Source organism: Sciurus carolinensis, chromosome 16, assembly GCF_902686445.1.
Source record: "Sciurus carolinensis chromosome 16, mSciCar1.2, whole genome shotgun sequence".
Taxonomy (NCBI): domain Eukaryota; kingdom Metazoa; phylum Chordata; class Mammalia; order Rodentia; family Sciuridae; genus Sciurus; species Sciurus carolinensis.
In genome coordinates this window covers 243,638-263,637 of record NC_062228.1, presented here as the reverse complement: position 1 = coordinate 263,637, position 20,000 = coordinate 243,638, and the positions used below count along the sequence as shown (strand labels likewise).

Here is a 20,000-nt window from a genome sequence, read left to right as displayed (position 1 = left end):
CGTCCTTCTGCCAGACCGAGCCCCGCCTTCCGCACCGGCTACTGGACCTGGAGGCCCCTCTGCCCTCTGGATCCGAGCCTCTGCGGGGGCCTGGACTGCTCTCCTTGCCTCTCCAGACCTGGGGGACCCTTCCTTGTCCCCTTCCCATCATCCCATCTCTCCTGGCGTCAGGGCCAGCTGCCCTGCGGCGGGGCACGCTTTCCTCAGCGGAGAGGGGCTTTGGCCAGATTGCCGAGTCCCTTGGGTAAAGTCAGGAAGCAGGCGTTCTGCCGTTCCTGTTCCCTGCTCTCTCCACCTAGGCCAGTCCTCCTGGCTTTGGGGTCTGCAGCCCTCAGCCTGTGGTTCATGCAGGGTTTTGTGGGTACAAAGAGACCTTGCGGCTCTCTAGTGACACGTAGGAACTTAAGCAGGAAAGGACACAGAATGTCCCCAGGCTAACTCTGTGATGGAGGGTGGGGGAGGGGGCTTGTGCCTCCTGGGAATCTGTGCTGGATCCACACCAGGGTCCTGGGTTTAATTGAGAGAGAGCAAGGAGAGTGTAAAATCTGGGGGACATTCTGCTTTTTATGATCCAAAGGACCCAACAATTTAGGTCCATTGAGACTGGTTCATCTACATGGCCAAGCACTTCTCCCCCTTAAGTTGTTTTCCTCTCTGGAGAATGGAAGTGTTTTTATGGCGCATAGGATGATATTACCCCAAAAGTTGATACCCTATTGGGAGCACAAAGGCAGGCTGTGTGTACTGGTTGAAGGCTGGCCTCCCTCCAGTCTTCAGCTGTGGCCTTGCAGGGGCTCTTGGGCTGGCTTCTGTGGAATACTGGGCAGGAGCTGGGCAGAGTCAGGTAGAAGCAAGGACAGTGGCTGCATTTCACAATGGGGAGGTGCCTGCTGTGCGCTCCCAGGAGGCCTGACAGCTTTTCTTCCCCAGCTTCCTCTTCCTTCCAACCCCTGCCGGTGACATTGCAAGTTGTATTTTGCACAGAAAGCACTGATATATTTCACTGGTGGAAGCAGTAAGCATAGACACTCCTGGTATTATTCCCACTTTATCCTCAAGTAAGCTGAGACCAGGCCTCAGAAAGGCCAAAGTTTTTCAGAAAGTGGCAGAATTTGGACTCAGCACCCATGCTCTGAACCACCATCCTGCTGTGTCTTTCAAAGGCTGGGCAGAGGGGCAGGTGCACAGTGACCTGCTGTCACCTGGAGTGTGCATACTCTCAGAGCTTTTCTCCTCATAAGATGCTCCCTGGGCCCACCCCAGCCCTGGAGGTAAGTGACCTGGGCCCGGCTCCCAGCACTGCAGAGCAGGACAGGACTGCAGGGAGTCTATAGTCTGGCTGCTGTCTTAAGGATGGGAAAACTGAAGCAGGAGTGCTAAGTGCTAGGCACAACTGTAGCAGCCATCACTGCGCGTGCCTTGTGCCTCCCTGAACGGTGGACGAGCCGCGCTGGGCTTCCCATTGGTTCTGTCCTGAATGTCAGAGGGCCCTGCTTGGGATGCGGCTCATCTGGTTCTCTTCACCTCCCAGGATCCTATCTGCCTTTTCTTCCCAGTCATTGCAGACCTAGCGGTCATCACAGATCCAGTGGCACTTCCAGGCTGAGGAGTCAAAGCTCAGGATGAGCCTGTGTGTCGAAGATCCTGATCTCTGTTTGGATAGGGTCTCCGGTTTCTGTTCATGAACATGCCTCACAGAGGTGATGGCTTATGACTTATTGATTTTTTTTCCCCCCTGGTACTGGGGATTGAACCCAAGGGCACTTACCACTGAGCCATATCTCCAGCCCTTTTTTGTATTTTATCTTGAGACAGAGTTTCACTGAGTTGCTGAGGCTGGTTTTGAACTCACGATCCTCCTGTCTCAGCCTCCTGAGCTGCTGAGATTCTAGACACGCACCGCTGTGCCCGGCTGCCTCTTTTTTTCAAGTGGGAGAATGGGAAATGTGTTAGTCTGTGGAGCTGTTTTTAAGAAGCCATTATTAAAACTTCATGATAGGGAAAGGGTTACTTTTTAAAATGGACTCAAGAAACTCCATCAGGTGAAGCTGTGTGGAACTGTTCCCTGAAGCAAGGCCAGTGGTCAGGTGACCCTGCAGTGTTCTCGGTGGTGTTCATCCACCTGCAGTTCCAGGGTGGCTTTCCCCAGGAGAACATGCTCCACAACTCAGGGCTTGGCCGCCAGCCCCTGGGAGCATCCAGCTTCTGGCTCAGCTATCTTCCAGGGAGATGCCAGGGGCAGGTGGAGGCTGGTGTTGGGTGCTCAGGGGCGTGGAGAGCGACTGCCCGCTCCTCTGCCTTCACTGCCTGCCTTGTGCTCACTTACACATAAATATTTTTATTTATTTATTTGTCCACTTTTCTTTTTGGCAATGGGGTTCAAACCCAGGATCTCTTGCATGGTACGTTCAAACTCTACCACAGAGCTACATCCCCAGCTCTTCCTGCCTTTGATGCTACACCTTTTCCAGGCAGGTCCCACTCTTTTCCATAGGTCTGAGACTGGCTGTCCCCAGGGCTCTCTGGAGCAGTGTTGGGCTCCATGGACAGTTCCTTGATCTTGAGTGGACACAGGCCTTCCCTGCTCATGTTGTGGACCCAGGTTCCTAACACAAAGGCCATTAAAAAGCACCTGTCCAGAACCGGACCATGGTGTCCACAGGGCTGAACTTGTCTCTCGCTCTTTACCCTCAGCAGTACTGGAGAGCAGGCTCTGGCCTCAGGGAGTTGCTGCTCCTGGGCCCACATGCACAGCCATGGGTGCTGCTGCTATTGTTTCTGCACTGCTGTTGCTGCCTGTGTGAGCAGGGCGTGTGTGCCCACCACAGGCACCTAGTCGTGTCTCCTAGCCCAGTGCACCCCTGCCAGGTGCTGAAATGGGTCCCTTTGCTACTGAGAAGTATTGTTGAACCCTTGGGATCAGGAAACCCACAGCTGGTTCTCTGCTGCTGGAGCCCCCTGAGCTCCACCAGTGGCCAGGACAGTCTGTTGAGCTCATCTTTATTTTCACAGTCGCTCTGCCCAGAAGTGTTCAGGTGAGCATTGAGTGGCGTTGTCTGGAGCTGGTCTCCATAGTCATGCTGGGGAGAAGCTGGAGTTGGTTGGAAAGGTAAAATTCTGTTTCCAGAGAGAATTTCCCCTTCCTAAGTCTCCTGGCTGCCAGAATATTTCTGGTGGTTCTTTCAGCTGAGTCCTTGCCATGTGGTTTCTGCCTGTAGCCTCTTGAGTCCTGGCCATGGCTGGAGGTGCCTGTCACAGCTGTGTCACCTCTCTGGCTGTTGCAGGCACTCTTGGGCTGTGCTCTTTGCCCTTGAGGTCCACTTAGTCCAGTCATGGTGAGGGATGGCACAAGCCACCCAGAAGGGCAGGAGCTTTCCTTCCCCGCCAGTGACAGGGGCAACCTTGAAAGGTGCTTGCAGGACAGGTGCTGAGCAGTGTTGGGGTCACTCTCCTGGAGAGCTACGCCATTCGAGCCCCTTCTACAGACTAGAAACCTGAAGTCACAGGGAAAGCAGCCACCTGAATTGTCAAGGGTGGGTGTAATGATGGCCCCTGCCTTAGAGGTGTGTGATTGACCAACTGCAGCCTTGGAGTCAGTGAAGGGCCTGTGCTGATGCCCTGCACATTTCTTGGTCAGTGCCTGTCCCTGAGCTCTGCCTTTTAGAAAAGGGCCAGCCAGGCAGCTGCCCCATGGGGTGTGAGCCAGGTATGTTTGCAGGAGATTTCTGGATCCATCTTCTGAGCAAGGCCACCTCACAGGAAAGCCATCCTCCAGGTGTGTGACCTCTGATGCTGCCTGTGCCAGGCCAGCCTTCCCGCAAGTCCAGGACACATGTGGCCCAGGCGCCTGTCCTGGCCAGCCCCACCCAACCAGTAGTTTGTAAGCCCTGTGGTGTGATTTTGGAAAAGGCTTCACATGTCCAGGGACCTGGGGGCCCGTGTCACTCATGAGGTTCAGTTTGCCGTCACCTTCCAGCCCCGTCCTCCACACACTCACCAGCCACCTCCCTGGCCTCCACAGGGAGGAATCTCTCTGCCCACACAGAACAGAGCCGACTCTTCAGTCAGCACCAGGGATCTGGGGCACTGGTGCAACTAGAGTCTCCTCGGCCTTTTGGGCTGGATGATCTGTCCCTGGTGTGGGGCCCACTTAAGCCCTGCAGGACTGAGGGGTGAGAGGACAGGACAGTAAGGGTGCCTGTGGCTTCAGGACAGATTTCTACAAACTTCCTGGTTTAAGACAACACAAGTTCGTTCTCTTCTGTTCTGAGAGGCTGGAGACCAGAATAAACTTTTCCTTAGGTCAGATATTAACAGGCCTGCCTGCGTCTGCTGCCTGTGTTCCTCTGGCCACAGCAACAGGAGGGGTCGGAGGGCCAGGAGTGAGTGGGCACGCACCCCTTCCGTTTCCACCCCCACGTGTGGGTGTCACATCTTTATCCATTCTTTCTTCTTTTATTTTTTCCCTATTTTAAAAAAGTACTTTTTGAGATAGGGTCTAATTTGCCCAGGCTGCCCGGGAACTGGTGACCTTCCTGTCCCCCTAGGCAGCTAGGACTACAGGTGTATGTCGGGGTGCCCAGCTCATTTTTGTGCATTCAAGGAACTTGTTGGAGGCACATCATTCTACTTCCCCTGAACACTTCAGCATGTGTGCTGTTAACCCGAACTTGGCATTTGTTTGCAGTTCTTTCTTTTGATGTGAAATTTGGATATGATGGAACATGAACACTTAGCACACCTTCCCCCATAGGTCTCTGCACCCCACCTTCTGCTGTCAGGACCCCAGCCCACCAGCTGAGTGGTCAGGACCACCCCGTGCTCAGAGCCACCCTGTGCTGGACCCTCCCCTGGATTCTGACTCAGTAGATCTTTACAGGGCCCAGGAATCTGTTCCCCAGTGGCCCGGGGCCAGCGCGCACATCCACGTTCCACCCAAGACTCTCACTCCCCCAACTTGGGTCTCCTCTCATCCTTGCCCAGTGAACTGGAGGGAAGCCCCCAGGGAGTGTGGAGAATCACACTGATCTCAGCCCAAGGATTGGCGGAAGTGGCCCAGGAGGAGGGACACACCTGGATCCCTTTGACCCAAAGAGCATTCTGTGTTTGCTGAACAAACAGGGCTGCGACCTCTGGACCTCCCTGCAGGTGTTCTCCAGTTCCTGAAGGCCAGTGCTCCACCTAGGGCCCCACCAGCTTTTGCAGTTCATGCCTTGACTGTGGAATGAACTTTTGTGGACATCTCCGAAAATGCCCAACACTGAGTGTGTTTCATTCACCCTGACAGTGACCGTGGTGGGTGGTGTCACCCTGCAAGAGGGGACCGAGGCTGTGGAGGCCCTAGGTGGCTGGGAGCACACAGGGTGTTTGGTTCCAAAGTCTGCTGGCTCGGCTCCACCCCACCTCTGAGATAGGGCAGCACTGCATGTTGACTGGCACCCTTGCATAAATTGATTTCTTGACTCTAGTGTGTCCACAAGACTCAAATTCAGAAGGTACGAGCCCTGTGTCACAGTCCCCAGCCACTGGCCTCCTAGACAGCCACAGTTTAAGCATTTTACTCAGAAACCTGGAGCTGCCCTCTGCCCTCCCAGCTGAAATTAGGGCGTCCTGGAGTAGAGTGATCCAAGCATCGAGCACCGTTTCTGGCGGGCAGGGTACCCAGTTCCCGTGGTGATGCCTTTGCATGTCTCAGGGGGCATATGTGTATGTTTCCAGGGTCATGTGGTAGGAAGGTGCAGAGTGAGTGGTTGGTGGTGAAGAGGCTTCTGGAAGCAGACCTGCTATATTGGAAGACCAGGAGTGTGGTTTTGAGAAACTGGTGGTGGCCTTCCTGGGGTTGTGGCCAGTTCATGTGTCCAACAGGCATGAGTATCCTGCGGCCTGCTCTGGCCACATGATGCTTCCGGGAGGTTGCCCTGACCCCAGGAGCCACCACAGCACACACTAGGGTGTTCTGCATACCCTTCTGGCTTCAAGCTTGGGAAGCACCTCTGCCTCTATTCCTGAACTTCTCTGAGGTAACACTCTTAGCCTGGGCAGGTGCGTCTCTGTCCTGCAGGTGAGAAGGTGTGGTCAGAAGGAGGACACCCAGAGCCTGGTACCACAGATTGGCCAGGATCTGACCTCTACAGTGCTTCTCAGTCCTCCTTGGGCAGGTGCAGAAGAGGCTGCAGGTCACCTCTCACCACTCACCTGCCACGCAAGGCTGTGCACTTCCTCTGGAAGCTGCTCAGAGGAACTTTAAAAGTCCTTTGGGCAGCTCTCCTCCAAATGCAGTCTCTCTTATTTCACTTCCAGGACACAAGAATGTTTTAAAGAGAACTCCCTAGCTTCCTGATTTCTCCTCACTTGTTATTTTATGCCAGAGATTCTGGAATGGTTTCCCTTTTCTCTTGGCAGGGGTACACTTCCTGCAGAAGTGTGCACTGAGTGGAATCTCAGCCCACAGCAGAGCTTGGGTTGGAGGGGGAACCTGGTGTCCTATCTCCATCTCCCTCTGGAGGTCTTACTGATAGACACCAGTCTCCTGGGTCCCTGCTGCCTCTGTCTGTTTCTGGCTACTCCTGAGTGGGCAGCAGCAGTCTCCTGGGTCCCTGCTGCCTCTGTCTGTTTCTGGCTACTCCTGAGTGCAGCTCCGTTGCAGTTACACCTGGGCTGTTTGGGGGTTGGTCAGGAGTGTGCTTTGGCATCAGCAGGCTTGGGGGGGACTCAGCTTTGCCATGTATTAGCTGGGTGGACTCAGGTGAACCTCTGAATCTTCCTGAGCCCCAGTTTCCTCCCCACTGAGGAGGAGTCCCAGCACCACCCCCATGAAGTGGTGTGCAGACAGAGGCCGGAACTAGCTGGAGTTTTGTGGCATCTGCATGGAGGCCCACTCTGGGCCTCACAAAGAGATCTCCTTCATCCCTGATTTTAGCAGGCTGAGCTTGCTCATCAAACCCCAGAGAGTTCCTAAGTCTTTGCAACTTAAAACAATTAGATTCCTGGACACTTAATTTTGGCATGATTTTTTGTTCTTTTTGTTAACATATGAACTATTTAAGTCAGTGACACAAAGCATTCAAAACATTCCCACAAAGAGCAGCCTGCAGAGCTGGACTGGGTGTGCACTTACTCCATCTGCAGAGAGCTCTGGCCATCCTCCCTGTCAGCCCCTTCTACCCTGACCAACAGCATGACCAGGCACTGACCTCCAGGAAGCACATTCATCCTGGGTCTGATGCGTCTACCTCCTCCCCACTACCGGGATCCAGTCATGGCTGCCAGGCAAGCTGGGTGCTGGCCCAGGACAGGAACCTGCAGCCCACTGCACGCTGCTTGCCTCTCCTGACCTCACTGAGGCTGGTGTGAACTGTCCCCATTACTGCACTGGACTGCAGTCTCCCTTTATCTTTGGCAATCTTCCTAGTTCTTGATGGCATTCTGAAAGTATTTGTGGAGTTAGCAGGTTCACGCAGGAGACCATCTTGTGGTCTGTCTTCTCACGTCTCACCTCTTCTAGAGGAGTTGAAGCAGCTGAAGCTCCCATCGTATGAGTGGGTGGCTTTCTGCATCTCATTCTGCAGCATCCTGGGAGCCTTGGGCAGCAACTGGTGGTACAGATTCTGGGGTTCCCCCAACACCTCACTCTGGTATCACCACCCACTAGCCATGATACCTTGGAGCAAAGGTTACCTCTGACCTTAGTCTCTTCATCTGTGAATGGGGGTCTGTGCTGCCTACTTCCTGGGTGGTATTCCGCATATGTGGGTGAGCACCTGAGAAATGCTAACTCACTACCTGCCATCACTCAGTTTCAGTTTAGTACATCAACACCCTTCAGCTTGTGCATGTGCTTCTTACTAGGGACTCAGTCAGTCTCAGACCCAGGGGTTGCATTCAGAGCTGGACATATCTAGCCAAGCAAAGTCTGTCAGCTCTTTTGAGCCTGAGGTTCCCTTCTGACAATGTGACTTGTAGGCATACAACCTCAGTTCCAGACCAGTGTCCTGCCTGCGGACACACCTACCTGAGCTGCTCCCTCCTCTCCCCTCTGTCTCCAACCAAGCCTGGACCCCTCAGGGACTGGATTCACTCACTGGCCCCTGCTGACCACTCTCTTGAGCAGTCACTGGGGAACACTGGGGGTCTGCCTTTCCCAGGGGCCACCATCCTTATGCAGGCAGGGACTGTCACTCTTGGCACCTACGTGTCCCGCCCAGAGCTGGCTCATGATGGGCCTGGCAAGTGTCTGACCTGGCGACTCAGGTGGCAGTGAATTTTCTGGAGTTCCTTCGGAGAATCTGGAGGATTGTTTGTTTCCCTACAGGGAAATGGAGCTGGGGTGTGTGGGCAGCCCCACCTTGCCGTGGGCCTCAGGAGGGCCATTGCAGCTGTGGGAGCCCTGGGGAGCCACCTGTCTGTTGGGTCCTAGGGTTAGGGGTGCAGCTGTGGGGAAGGGTGGACAGCTCGTCTTGGGTCCTGAGGTTGCCAACGTAACCTTGACTTTCTATCTTTTCTTGCAGAGCCCACAACTGTGATGATGTCTCTGGCCAGCTCAGAAGCTCAGGTACTTAAAAACAATTTTAAAGAGGATTTGATACATGTTAACATGTACCTGTGTTGCACAATGTGAACTATAATGTGTATAAAGTTATGCAGTTGTTCAGTGAGACAGGAAGGCACAATACGCAGAGGGCCTGATGAGGAAGCCACGCGCAGAGGTCCAGCAGGGTGGCAAGGGCCCTAGGGCTGGTCCTGTCCTATAGCTGGAGAGGCAGGAGTGAGGGAGGAGATGCTACTCACCAAGATGCCATCTGCCTGGTTGGCCCCACAGGGCACAAGGCCAGGGACTGGGTGTGGATTTCAAGGGCAAACAGGAAAACCAGCTGATGACCCACACCAAGGAATCCCCACCCACCCCACAACTCAAATCCCACTTCTTCCTCCACCCACCTGCCCCGAGGTTGTGTCCTAGATTTGGTGCATTATTGCACTATTTTTACACCACAGCTCTAATATAACACCTGTTTTATAATAAACGTAGTGGCATGCTCAGGGTGGAAGTGGACACAGACCAGAAGAGGGTATAACATCTGTTGTTGAGAACCCAGAAACTGGCAGCACCTGCCCAAGGCTGTGTGCATCTCACCTTGGAATACTGCCATTTAAGCAGCATGTTGCAGTTTTCTTGCTGGCTCTGTTCTTGTCTTATGTAGAGTTTCCTGGAACAACTGTGTGTGAATCTCCAATGCAGATTCTCATCTGCATTGCTCTTTGGTGACTACATTCCTTTTCACTGCTGTGTAATATTCTGGATAGTTTCTTTTTCCCAAGCCCAGTGCTCCTTGGTGACCGCTGGTCCTTGCTGTCCACAGTCCCCAAGTAGTTTATCACTTAAAGACTTTCCAAAGGATGCCTTAAAAATATTCACAAAGAGGGGCTGGGATTTTACCCCAGTGGTGGAGCACTTGCCTCGCATGGGAGGCATCGGGTTCGATCCTCAGCACCACATAAAAATAAACAAATAAAATGAAGGTATTGTGTCTATCTACCACTAAAAATATATACATATGTATATATCACAAAGAACTGTGTATGGGGATACTCCAGGCTGGACTGTTGTTCTCAGAGGCCCCAAGTTCACCTGAGAGCAGTTAGCCTCTGCAGAGGAGCTGCTTGCATCTAATCTTGACTGGAGCTCCTTGGGCTACACAAGAAGCCTGCAAAGACCCTGTACCACTGACAAGTTCCCAGACTGGCTGGCTGCCCTGGGGCTGCTAAGCCTGTCCAGTGCTGGAATTGCAGGCAGGGCTAGAGGTCCTGAGACTGGCCAACCGCCCAGACGTTTCCCGTCGGGAAAACAAGCATTCTTTACTTCCAGAGAAAGTTTCCAGTGACTTGGGGCACAGAAGAACTTTCACTGAAGCAGCTGTCAGATGAGACTTGACTTCAGTGAACACTTTCCCCAACGTGGCACTAGGAGGAGGGATGGACTTTGCCCTCAGTCTGTCCTGTTTGGTGTGGTCTGCTTTAGAAAGACCGTCGGAGCCACACAAGGCCCAGCTGCAGTTGAGGCTCCTCGCTCTTTCTTGGCATCTACCTCTGGGCCAAAAAGAATCAGAGAATTTGTGTGGACTGTAGCTTCTGCCTGCCTTCCCTGCCACCGTGGCACCCAGCAGGGGCACCGAGGGGCCTGCTGGAGCCCTCCAGCCCCAGGGGCTCGGCCTGCCCAGGCCAGGGTCAGACTGGCACCTGTCAGGTGTGCCCGCACCACTAGACTTTGGTTACTGTGGCCTTTTGCTCTAGAGTCTTGGGTGTGGCTTGGAGCTGCGTCTGTGTTGCTTGTCCACCGAAAGCAGGACACACGGATGGCCTCCAAGGGCGGCTGCCCTAGCCTCCCACTGCCACCCTGCACTCCTGCTTGTCCCCTGCCCAGGCCCTGGTGTTAGACACCTGTTCTTGCTCTGCATGGCACAGGCCCTGGTTCCCTGGGCTCCTAGGGGTGGATACCCAGGAAGCCAGAGCCCCTGAAACAGGTGACCCAGGAAGTTCCCAGAGGAGGCAGTGGCCTCTGCTCTGGCGGTGAGGGACAAGGCTGGGGCACTGCACAACAGACCCAGGCCTGGTCCAGCCATTCGCGAGCAGGGGTTGGGCGACCTGACCTCTCTGTGCCTCTGTCCTCAACCTGTGAGATGAGAGGTCAAGTCAGTGGGTTGTCCGTGCCAAGCAGGTGAGTCATGCCAGGTTCTGAGCAAGCCCTGACATAGGAGAGCTTTGCATCCTCTCTATCTGTGTCATAAAATGAGCATGAAAGCCCCTTAAAACTTAACAGTGCTAAGTAAATCAAAAGGAAGGACCTCAGCATGCTAGGCGAGTGCTAACCACTAAGCTTCACCCCAGCCCTTTCCATTTCATTTTGAGACAGGGATCTAAGTTGCCCAGGCTGGCCTTGAACTTGTGATCCTCCTGCCTCAACCTCCTGAGCTGCTGGAATTACAAGCATACACACTGAGTCTGGCTAACCATCTGTCTTCTGTGGCTGCTTCAGGCTGGCAAGGGGTGATGGCCCTGCTAGTCAGGGCTCAGAAATCTCCTCCTTGCTCATCTGAAGGAGGCAGACAGCCTCAGCTGTGGGACTCTTGCCTGCTATCTTCTTACCATGGAACTGGGATGATCATTTGCCAGGCTTCCCTCCCCTACAAAGTCACAGGTGGGCCAGATATCCCCAATGTCAGTGGCTCTGAAGATCATTGTGCAGGCCACCAGGAGATGTCAGGGAGAAGAGCTGTCTTTGGAGAAAGGTCCAAGGAGTTCCCAGAGGGAAGGGGGAGCTGGACTTGGGACCAGCAGGGTTCTTGGCTTACCTGATGGAAAAGAATTTCAGCAGGAGCCAGACAAAGGCACAGGCAGAGGTTCCCTGAGGAAGTAGATGCAGGTTCAAGAGAGAATGCAGGCCACCTCGAGAGTGAGACCAGGATTGGCAGTGCCATCCCGTCAAATTCAGCTGGGCCAAGTGGCCTAACACAGTGCTTGGAGCATTCCCAACCCTTCACGGGAACATGCCGGTCAGGGTGGGCAGACGGTGCCGCGGTGTCAGGACAGACTCATGGTCACTTCTGCCAGCTCCCCCATAGGACCTCTGGTCTCCAGGCCCTAAGAGCAGACTGTGGAAACAGGATTCCCTGCTACACCAAGCTGAGAGGTGCCGGGGCGAGAGGCCTCTACCACGAGAACTCTCGGATTTTTTTAATGTGCTTAAAAAAACACAAGAGCTTGTTGAGGGCCAGGGATGTAGCACAGAGGTAGAGTGCTTGCCTAGCATGCTGGAGGCCCTGGGTTCCCAATGCTGCAAACGAAACAAAACAAACAAGTGAAAACATTACGGAGAATTTCAAGTGCTTACAAAGCAGGCAGAGAGTGCAGGCCATATAGCCCATCTCGTAGAGTGCCTGCCTCTCATGCTGGAGGCCCAGGTTCGAGTCCCCAGCACTCTACAATTGTGGAAATTACAAACAAATGAAACAAAGCAGGCAGAATAGCACCGAGCTCCCCAGTACTGAATCTTGCCCCTCCCTGCTGGGTGCTTCCCTGTTCCACCCACACCCACTCAGTGTGAATGATTTTTAGGGTTAAATTTCTGCACATTGAACAGGTCCATGTGGTTTTGAAGTTGTAAGTGAGGAGATGCCCTTGTTTATAAGGGTAGTTGTCAAACTTAATCATGTCTGGGTTAGGGTCAGCCAGCATTCCACCACTGAGACAAGTACCAGAAACAATCACAAAGAGGAAAGGTTGCCAGGTGCGGTGGCGCACTTCTGGAATCCCAGCAGCTCTGGAGACAGGCAAGAGGATTGAGAGTTCAAAGCCAGCCTCAGCAAAAGTGAGGCCATAAGCAATTCAGTGTGACCCTGTCTCTAAATAAAATACAAAATAGGGATGGGGGTGTGGCTCAGTGGTTTCACTGAGCCTCTGAGTTCCCCTGAGTTCAATCCCCAGCACCCAAAAAAGGAGGAAAGGTTTATCTTGGCTCACAGTTTTGGAGTTTCAGTCCATGACAGCTGGCCCTGTGGCTTTGGGCCTGGTGTGGCTCAGGACTCATGGTGGGAGCACAGAGCAGAGGAGGGAAGGGGCTGGGTCCCGCTCTCCCCTCCTAGCCACCCCCCAAGACCTCCCATGGGCCACCCCTTAAGGGTTCCACCACCTCCCTGTAGCCCCTCCCTGGGGATGCCTGCAGGGAGCCCCTGACACCCTGTGCTCTGGATCAGGCTCAGCTCTTGAGATTCCTGCAAAGGGACTGTGGGTCCTGCAGGCCCTCTACCCACTTCTGTCACTTACTTTAGCACGTGTGACTGCGCGTGAGTTCCTCTTTGCCGCGTGGTAGCATTCCTTGTGAGTGTCCTGAGTGCAGCTGTGCTTCTGCACCTCTGTCAGTTCAACACCTGCAGAGGGGGCGGAAACACCAGCTGGACGCATATTTGATTACCAGGATCGCCAAGCTCTTTTGCAAAACGACTGTGCGGTCAGGGAACATCCTTTCGCGCCCCTCACCTGGTCGTGCCATGGTGTGTCCCCTTGGTGGACCTGTGGCTCCTCCCTCCTGCCTGTCACTAGATCTGGCTGCCGGCCCTCTCCTGAGCCTCTCCCTGCCCGTGATGGGGCCTGAAGGCTGCCCAGCCCTGGGGCGCCCCGCCCCCGCCCCAACCCCTCCTTGTCCTGCAGATGGTGCAGTCGCTGGGCTTTGCCATCTACCGCGCGCTGGACTGGGGACTGGACGAGAGCGAGGAGCGCGAGCTCAGCCCACAGCTGGAGCGGCTCATCGACCTCATGGCCAACAGCGACTGCGAGGACAGCGGCTGCGGGGTGGCGGACGAGGGCTATGGGGGTCCGGAGGAGGAGGAGGAGGCGGCAGACGGCGGCCCCCGCGCCCTGCGCACCTTCTCCCAGGCCATGCGGCTCTGCGCCGCGCGCCTGACCGATCCGCGGGGCGCGCAGGCCCACTACCAAGCCGTGTGCCGCGCGCTCTTTGTGGAGACGCTGGAGCTGCAGGCCTTCCTGGCCCGGGTCCGGGAGGCTAAGGAGGTGAGCAGTGGGCACCAAGGCGCTCATACCCACAGGCGGCGGGTGCCAGGAGGGGAGCAGGTGGCTGCCAATGAGCCATCCTTGCCACTTTGGTAGGAATGCCCACAGCAACTCCTCTGTGCTTTGTGCGCAGCCTCACATGTCTTGGCCAGCTTTTCAGAGACGGAGCTGAGGCCCAGGGAGGCAGCAGCTGGCTCCCAGCTCACTCCTGCTGCCCTAAGCCAGCTGTTCTCCTCGATCCCATGTTCACATTTGCTTGAGGGAGACCTGCTTGCTGCCCCCACCCTGTCCCCCAGGTCCCAGTTTCTTCTGAAGACATGATGCCAACAGCAGCCCCTTCCCACCACTCAGAACCACACAGATCCTCCAAGTGGGGTGGGGTGTGTGTTTCAGTGAGGGCACCCGTGGGCATGTGCGCGCCCAACCTTGCTCTCTGGCCCCCCTCTGAGGTCGCCCCCCCTTTTACAGGTAGGCAGGTGCAGCCTCTGGGAGGCCGGATCCTTGCCAGGAGTCTCAGCCGGTATAGGGCAGGGCTGGGTCTCCCTTGGCTCCCAAACCGGAGTTCTTCTCTGGGGCTGTCCTGCTTCCTCCTGGACCTTGAGTTTGGTGTGCAGTCTCCTCTCCCAGCTCTTGGCCCCTCCTGGAGGAGCGGGTGCTGCTCAAAGGTAGCCCACGTGTTTGTTTGGCAGAGTCTCCCGAGTGCAGAGACCCTGGTCCTGTGGGCATTCCACAGAGGAGAGAAGGGGCACCTGGAGAGGTCCGGGAGATTGGCTCCACTCCTTTACTTAGGTTGAGGGTATTTTGGGAGTTACCTGGAGCTGGCTCCTGGTTCCACCCTCTTCTTTTTGGGTGCTCTTTCCTCTTAATATTAAAGGGGTTCTTGGTTAACTTTCCTGACCCATGGGTCCTGAGAAAAGGCTTGAACTGCCAGCCTCCCCTGCAGCCATCACGTGCTGAGATTGGGAGGTCACCAGCCCCTGCCCAGTACCTGTGGTCATCCTGCCTTCCCTCCACTCTTCCTTGACATCCTGGGGATTCTGTCCCATGCACCCCACAGACAGTAGGTGATCCTGATGCTTTTAACTTAGTCTGCATTCTGTTGCTCACTCAGACAGTAAGGCTCCTGCTTCAGCAGGAGCACACAGCTCTGCCGTCAAGCTATTGGCCTGAAGTTCAGGGAGTTGGTGGTAGGGGCACAGAGCAGGTCCCTTGTGGGACACAGCTGCGCTAGTCTAGGCAGGCGTTTTGGACAGAAGCCGCCTGCTCAGAATGGGGAGCCACCCTCTTGCCCTTTGCCACTGGAGCTGGCCAGGTCCCACATGAGGACTAGAATGGCATGCCTCGTGCTGCTCTGAGCTGGCAGCATCTCCCAGAGCGTCTCAGAGCCATGTGGCAAGGAACTTGGGGTGAAACCAGGGTAACCGGTTCTGTCCTGGTGTGGCTGTGGGCTGAAGGGCAGATGCTTCTCCAGGGCAGGGGACTCAGTAAGAGCAGGGGCCAGGCTGCCACAGAGATGCAGGGCAACCAAGGCAGCAAATCCAGCACCTTTCCCCAGATTCTCAGCACAGAACAGCCACCTGGCCATCCCAAAGCCTTTCCTGGCCCTCACCATGATGTTGGCATTTTCACTGGTTTGGAAATTATCCTACCAGGACCTGCTGGCAACCACCCTGTCCCGCACCCACTTACCCCTGCTCAACCAGTTTGAGGACCTAGCGTGTGCCGTGCTGCGTGAGGTCCAGCTGCAGGTTCTGAGTGACTGGGTCCCAGGTGACCTCCTGCTGGGATGGTGGTGGAGAAGCAGCTGTGAATGCCCCAAGAGAGTGAGCGGGCCAATAGCTGGCCAAGGTGTCCCTGAGGAGGTGTGTGTGCACTAAGATCTGGGGGAAATGGGGAACTCCCCACTGACAGGGGCTCCCACACCTGCCACACCTCCCTGGGGTCTGTGGGTCAGATGGGAGGAGGTGCCACATGGGTGCTGGACTCTCACCAGCCCCTGCCCAGGAGGAGCCACCTAGGTGCCTGTGTGGTTCCAAGGGAGGTGGCATGGTTCTCCCGGACGTCTTCCCAAGCCCCTCGGCCTGGGGGATTCCACAGGTCCCCTTTTTAGCTGGTGCGCAGAGCCATGTGGCAAGGAAGTGGCCTGCCTGGCAGGGCTGGAGGTACCCATGTCCCATGTCTGCCGCTCTCCCCCCTTCTCTGGACTAACCAGATGTGTGGTCTCAGATGCTGCAGAAACTGGGGGAGGATGAACCACAGGTGAAGCCACTGGCTGAGCTGGACAACCTGGGACACACAGACTGGGTAAGACTTGGGCCCCTGACCTGGGGCGCAAAACAGTCACCCCAGGGCCTATGCCTGGGGGTCGAGGGAGGCCAGGGGCTGAGGGCCATTTCTCTCTCCTGGGGCCAGGCCCGGCTGTGGGTCCAGCTCATGCGGGAGCTGCGCCACGGGGTGAAGCTCAAGAAGGTGCAGGAGCAAGAGTTCAACCCCCTACCCACTGAGTTCCAGCTCACCCCCTTTGAGATGCTGATGCAGGATATTCGAGCCAGGAACTACAAGCTGCGCAAGGTCATGGTGAGTGTGCTGAGCTCCCACCCACCTCCGCCAGAGGCCCCGGCTCCTTAAGCTGAGCACCCAGCCCCTTAGTGCACACAGATTGTGAATGAGGCGGTGTGGCCCCTCAGCCCCACCGCTCAAGGCTGTGCTGGGGACACAGTGTGACAAGGGAGAGAGGAGGTTGGGAGCACCAGGGGTGGCCCTGGGGGGTCTAGAACTGAGTCTGCAGGGTTCTTCCACTTAAGGAACACCCAGCAGCCCTTGCATGGACGGATGCCACTCTTGGAATTTTATGATGATTATTAATTTTACCACTGAGTCACATCCCCAGCCCTTTTTATTTTTTTGAGACAGAGTCTCCCTGAGTTGCTTAGGGCCTCACTAAGTTGTGAGGCTGGCTTTGAACTTGAGATCCTTCTGCCTCAGCCTCCTGAGCTGCTGGGATTACAGGCATGCACCACTGCACCCCAGCTACTCTTGGAATTTTAAATGAATGTTCATTCATTCCTTTGACAACCCTATGAGGTGGGCACTAGCAAGCTCCTTTCCAGAAGAATCCAAGGTGCAAAAAGATCACATCACTGGGCTCAGAGGTTTGAGCACTGGATGGTATAGCTGGCTACCAACTGTGTACCTGTCCTAGAGACAGCCTGGTCTCAGGGAGCTGATGCCATCAGAGACAGGACAGATATGAAGGCCGAGCTGTGGTCAGGGGCTGAGTGAACCCTCCCAGTTGCCCCAGGCACCAGCACACAGCCCCTACCAACTCAGACTAGCCCAGTTCTGAGCTTGGGCTTCCTCCTGGCAGGTCGATGGGGACATCCCTCCGCGGGTGAAGAAGGATGCACATGAGCTCATCCTGGACTTCATCCGCTCCCGGCCTCCACTGAAACAGGTACCAGCGCTGTACCTCCTGCAGGGCATTCCAGAGCCTAGTGCTGTCCTGTGTCCCACCTGGGAGGTGGACCTGAGCACATCTCTGCTGGACGAGGTGGACAGGCTCTGCTCCTTGTCTGTTGGCTGCAAGGCTGGGCCTGGGCCCTGGGCCTCCTTCCTTCTAGGAGGAATCGTGCGGGTCATCCCACCCCGTGCCTGCTACAGGCAGTGCCCCCTGGTCAGCACCCACTCCTGGTGGGCTGAGGGTCAGCACCAAGCCTCCTGGAAGCCTTGAGTATCTCCCTCCCCTGTCATTGCCCACCTAACCTCCTACCTGGTGCTCCATTCTCTTTGCAGGTCTCAGAGAGAAGGCTTCGCCCATTGCCACAGAAGCAGAGGACCCTGCATGAGAAGATCCTGGAGGAAATCAAGCAGGAGCGGAGACTGCGCCCAGTGGGAGACCAGCGCTTGGGCACCCGTGGTGAGCAAGGGGAGGGATGACGGAAGAAGAGGCCCCAAGTGACCCTGGCTAGAGTCCTTCACTCCCCCGGTCACGCCACAAATCGGGAGTTGGTGCTGGCCGACGCAGTGCGGCGTTGTGAAGTTCTGGCAGGAGGCTCAGCGTACCCTGACTTCAGCTCTAGGTTTCGACCTGACTTTGCCACTCTGCACTTTTTACTATGATGAATTGCAACACTTAGGAGGAAGACAAAATAAAGGCAAAGTTTTGGGGTTGGGGAAAACCAGGCGTTTATCCCACATCTGGGACCTGGTCTTCCTGGTGGCAGGGGAGACGCTCTGCAGTCCTTGTGCTGTGCTGCTGAGAGCCCAGCTAGCACTGTCCCTCAGCCTTCCGTTCTGTGAGTGGTGCCTGTGGGGCTGCCATGCCTGTCCCGCCTGCCTCCTCCCTGCTCACGTCCCATCTGCCTGGCCTCCTGCCTCCCAGGGTTCGGCTCTCTGCCTTGCATCCTCAGTGCCTGTTCTGGGGATGTCAAGTCCACTTCCTGCATCAACCTGTCTGTCCCGGATGCGGGGAGCAGCGTGCAGCGCCCGCGGCCCCGAGTCCTGCTCAAGGCACCCACCCTAGCCGAAATGGAGGAGATGACCACATCTGAGGTCAGAACCCACAGAGACCCCTGAGGACCAGAGGGGCTGCTGGGTGGGGCATCTACTGCCATGGCTGCCAGCCAGGGGTGGCAGGGGAGCTTCGGGCCCGTACCCCATCTCGGCAGCTCAGAAGGGTCCTTGGGACACTGGTTCAGTGGCCTAAGACCACCTCTTCCTGCAGCAAAAGAAGGGTGAAAATAGGTGTGGCCCATCATCTGCGGCCAGGAGGCTGGTTGGTCCCTGGTTGATGTGAAAAGCTGGCACCTTTGCTGCCCTCTGTGCGCAGCCCTCTCCTCCCAGGAGGACAGGAGATGGCCCCCGTGGTGGTCCTCTGGGAGGGCTCATCCTTCTCCTGCACAGGTCTGGCCTATCTAGGACTTTCCAAAGGCCTCCGTGAATGGTTTGGTTATTAAGGCACTTGTCAGGAACTTTCCGGTAGATGGGAGGGTCAGCAGTGGGCAGAGGACAGCACAATGTGTCAGTGGACCCAGCAGCACCCCTGGGTCCAGCACCTTGGTCAGGGATAGGTGGGAGGCACTGGGAGCATCATGGCCAGCACAGGGCTCTATCTGACGTGTCTGCAGGAAGAAGAGTCTCCCTGTGGGGAGGCGGCGCTGAAACGAGATCGCTCTTTTTCGGAGCACGACCTGGCCCAACTCCGGAATGAAATGGCTTCTGGTCTGCAGCCGGCCACGCAGCCCCCAGGAGGGATGGAGCTACCCCGGCCCCGAGCAGGCAGTGTGCACACCTGGAGGCCCAGCACCCGAGAGCAGGGCAAGTGCCACTTCACCTCCTGCCTGCCCTTACCCTCAGCTCTGCCCAGGGCGCCTCAGTCCCATGCCCTCCTGACAGGCAGCTCCCCAGGTGGGGTGCAGGAGCTGGTGCCTGCAGGAAGGTGCACCCCTTTTTCACTTGAGGACGTTTTTATTCATTGTAAAACATTTCCTAAAGAACTTAACCCCCAGCCTTACGGTATCTCAAGACAGCTAACACTGGGATATAGCAAGGAAGCTGATTGGCCAGATGCTGACCAGCCCTCCGGTCCTCTGTCGACAGAAGCATGAATCCCTTGTAGGCAGATGGACCATTCCCATGGGCTCCTTTCCGGCTGGAGAGCACAGAGCACTGGACTGTGCTTACTGGGCAGGCAGGGTTAGTTCTTCCATTGAAGGGCTGGGCTCTACTGACAGCTGTCAGAGTATCAGGTTGTCAGCCCTCCGGGATGGCCAGGCCTCCTTGTGGTTTGCATGGTTACCTGAGTACCCCTGCAGCTTTGTGGCTACTCTCAGGACAACCCCCTGGTCTTGATGTTTCCCTTTCCAGTGTCTGGAGGTCTTGGCCAGGCCAGTGCTAAACCGTGCTCTGCCCCAGGTCTCTCCCTCTGCCAGCTGTCCTCTTTTCTCCAGCCCCCAAATCCCCAGCGTGTATGTGGGCAGGAGGACCCTTCTTGTGTGTACGCATCGGTGCTCAGACTGCCCGCTGCACCATGGGCTCTCAGTGTTGACTTGTCAGGGGTCCCTGTGCCTCTGAACAGCATGCCCCTGGTACAGGTCCCCACACGGGTGACATGCTTTCCACTTGACTCAGCTTGATGGACCCCATCTGTGGAGGCACAACCCCCTTCATCCACAGCCCTCCACAGCAGTACTCCTGCTAGGCGGTCCTCACAGGCCTATGTTCTTCCAGGTTCCTGTCCTGTGAGTGTCTACTGCCCGCCTGAGCCCAGCTCCCCACAACTCAGCAAACTGAGCTCGGCGGACAGACTTGAGGCTTCTGCAGCAGACAGTAGGCACCTGTGGTTGGTGAGTGGCAAGCCCTTGGGGGCCTCTTGAGTGAATTTTCATGACGACTGGACACCACCTGGTGCTCTGGAGATCCAGGCTGCATTCCTGGGG

At 56.0% G+C, this 20,000-nt stretch overlaps 1 protein-coding gene across 1 annotated transcript in view; it reads left to right on the top strand.

Moving 5' to 3' along the window:
* Spire2 (spire type actin nucleation factor 2) overlaps positions 1-20,000 on the top strand; it is a 30,702-nt gene that overhangs the window by 462 nt on the left and 10,240 nt on the right. The window contains exons 2-10 of the mRNA XM_047529974.1: positions 8,508-8,551; positions 13,204-13,563; positions 15,790-15,867; positions 15,976-16,140; positions 16,931-17,017; positions 17,356-17,479; positions 17,945-18,114; positions 18,690-18,879; positions 19,792-19,907. Of these exons, the coding sequence (XP_047385930.1) occupies positions 8,508-8,551; positions 13,204-13,563; positions 15,790-15,867; positions 15,976-16,140; positions 16,931-17,017; positions 17,356-17,479; positions 17,945-18,114; positions 18,690-18,879; positions 19,792-19,907 (1,334 nt within the window). The remainder of the gene's footprint in view (positions 1-8,507; positions 8,552-13,203; positions 13,564-15,789; positions 15,868-15,975; positions 16,141-16,930; positions 17,018-17,355; positions 17,480-17,944; positions 18,115-18,689; positions 18,880-19,791; positions 19,908-20,000) is intronic.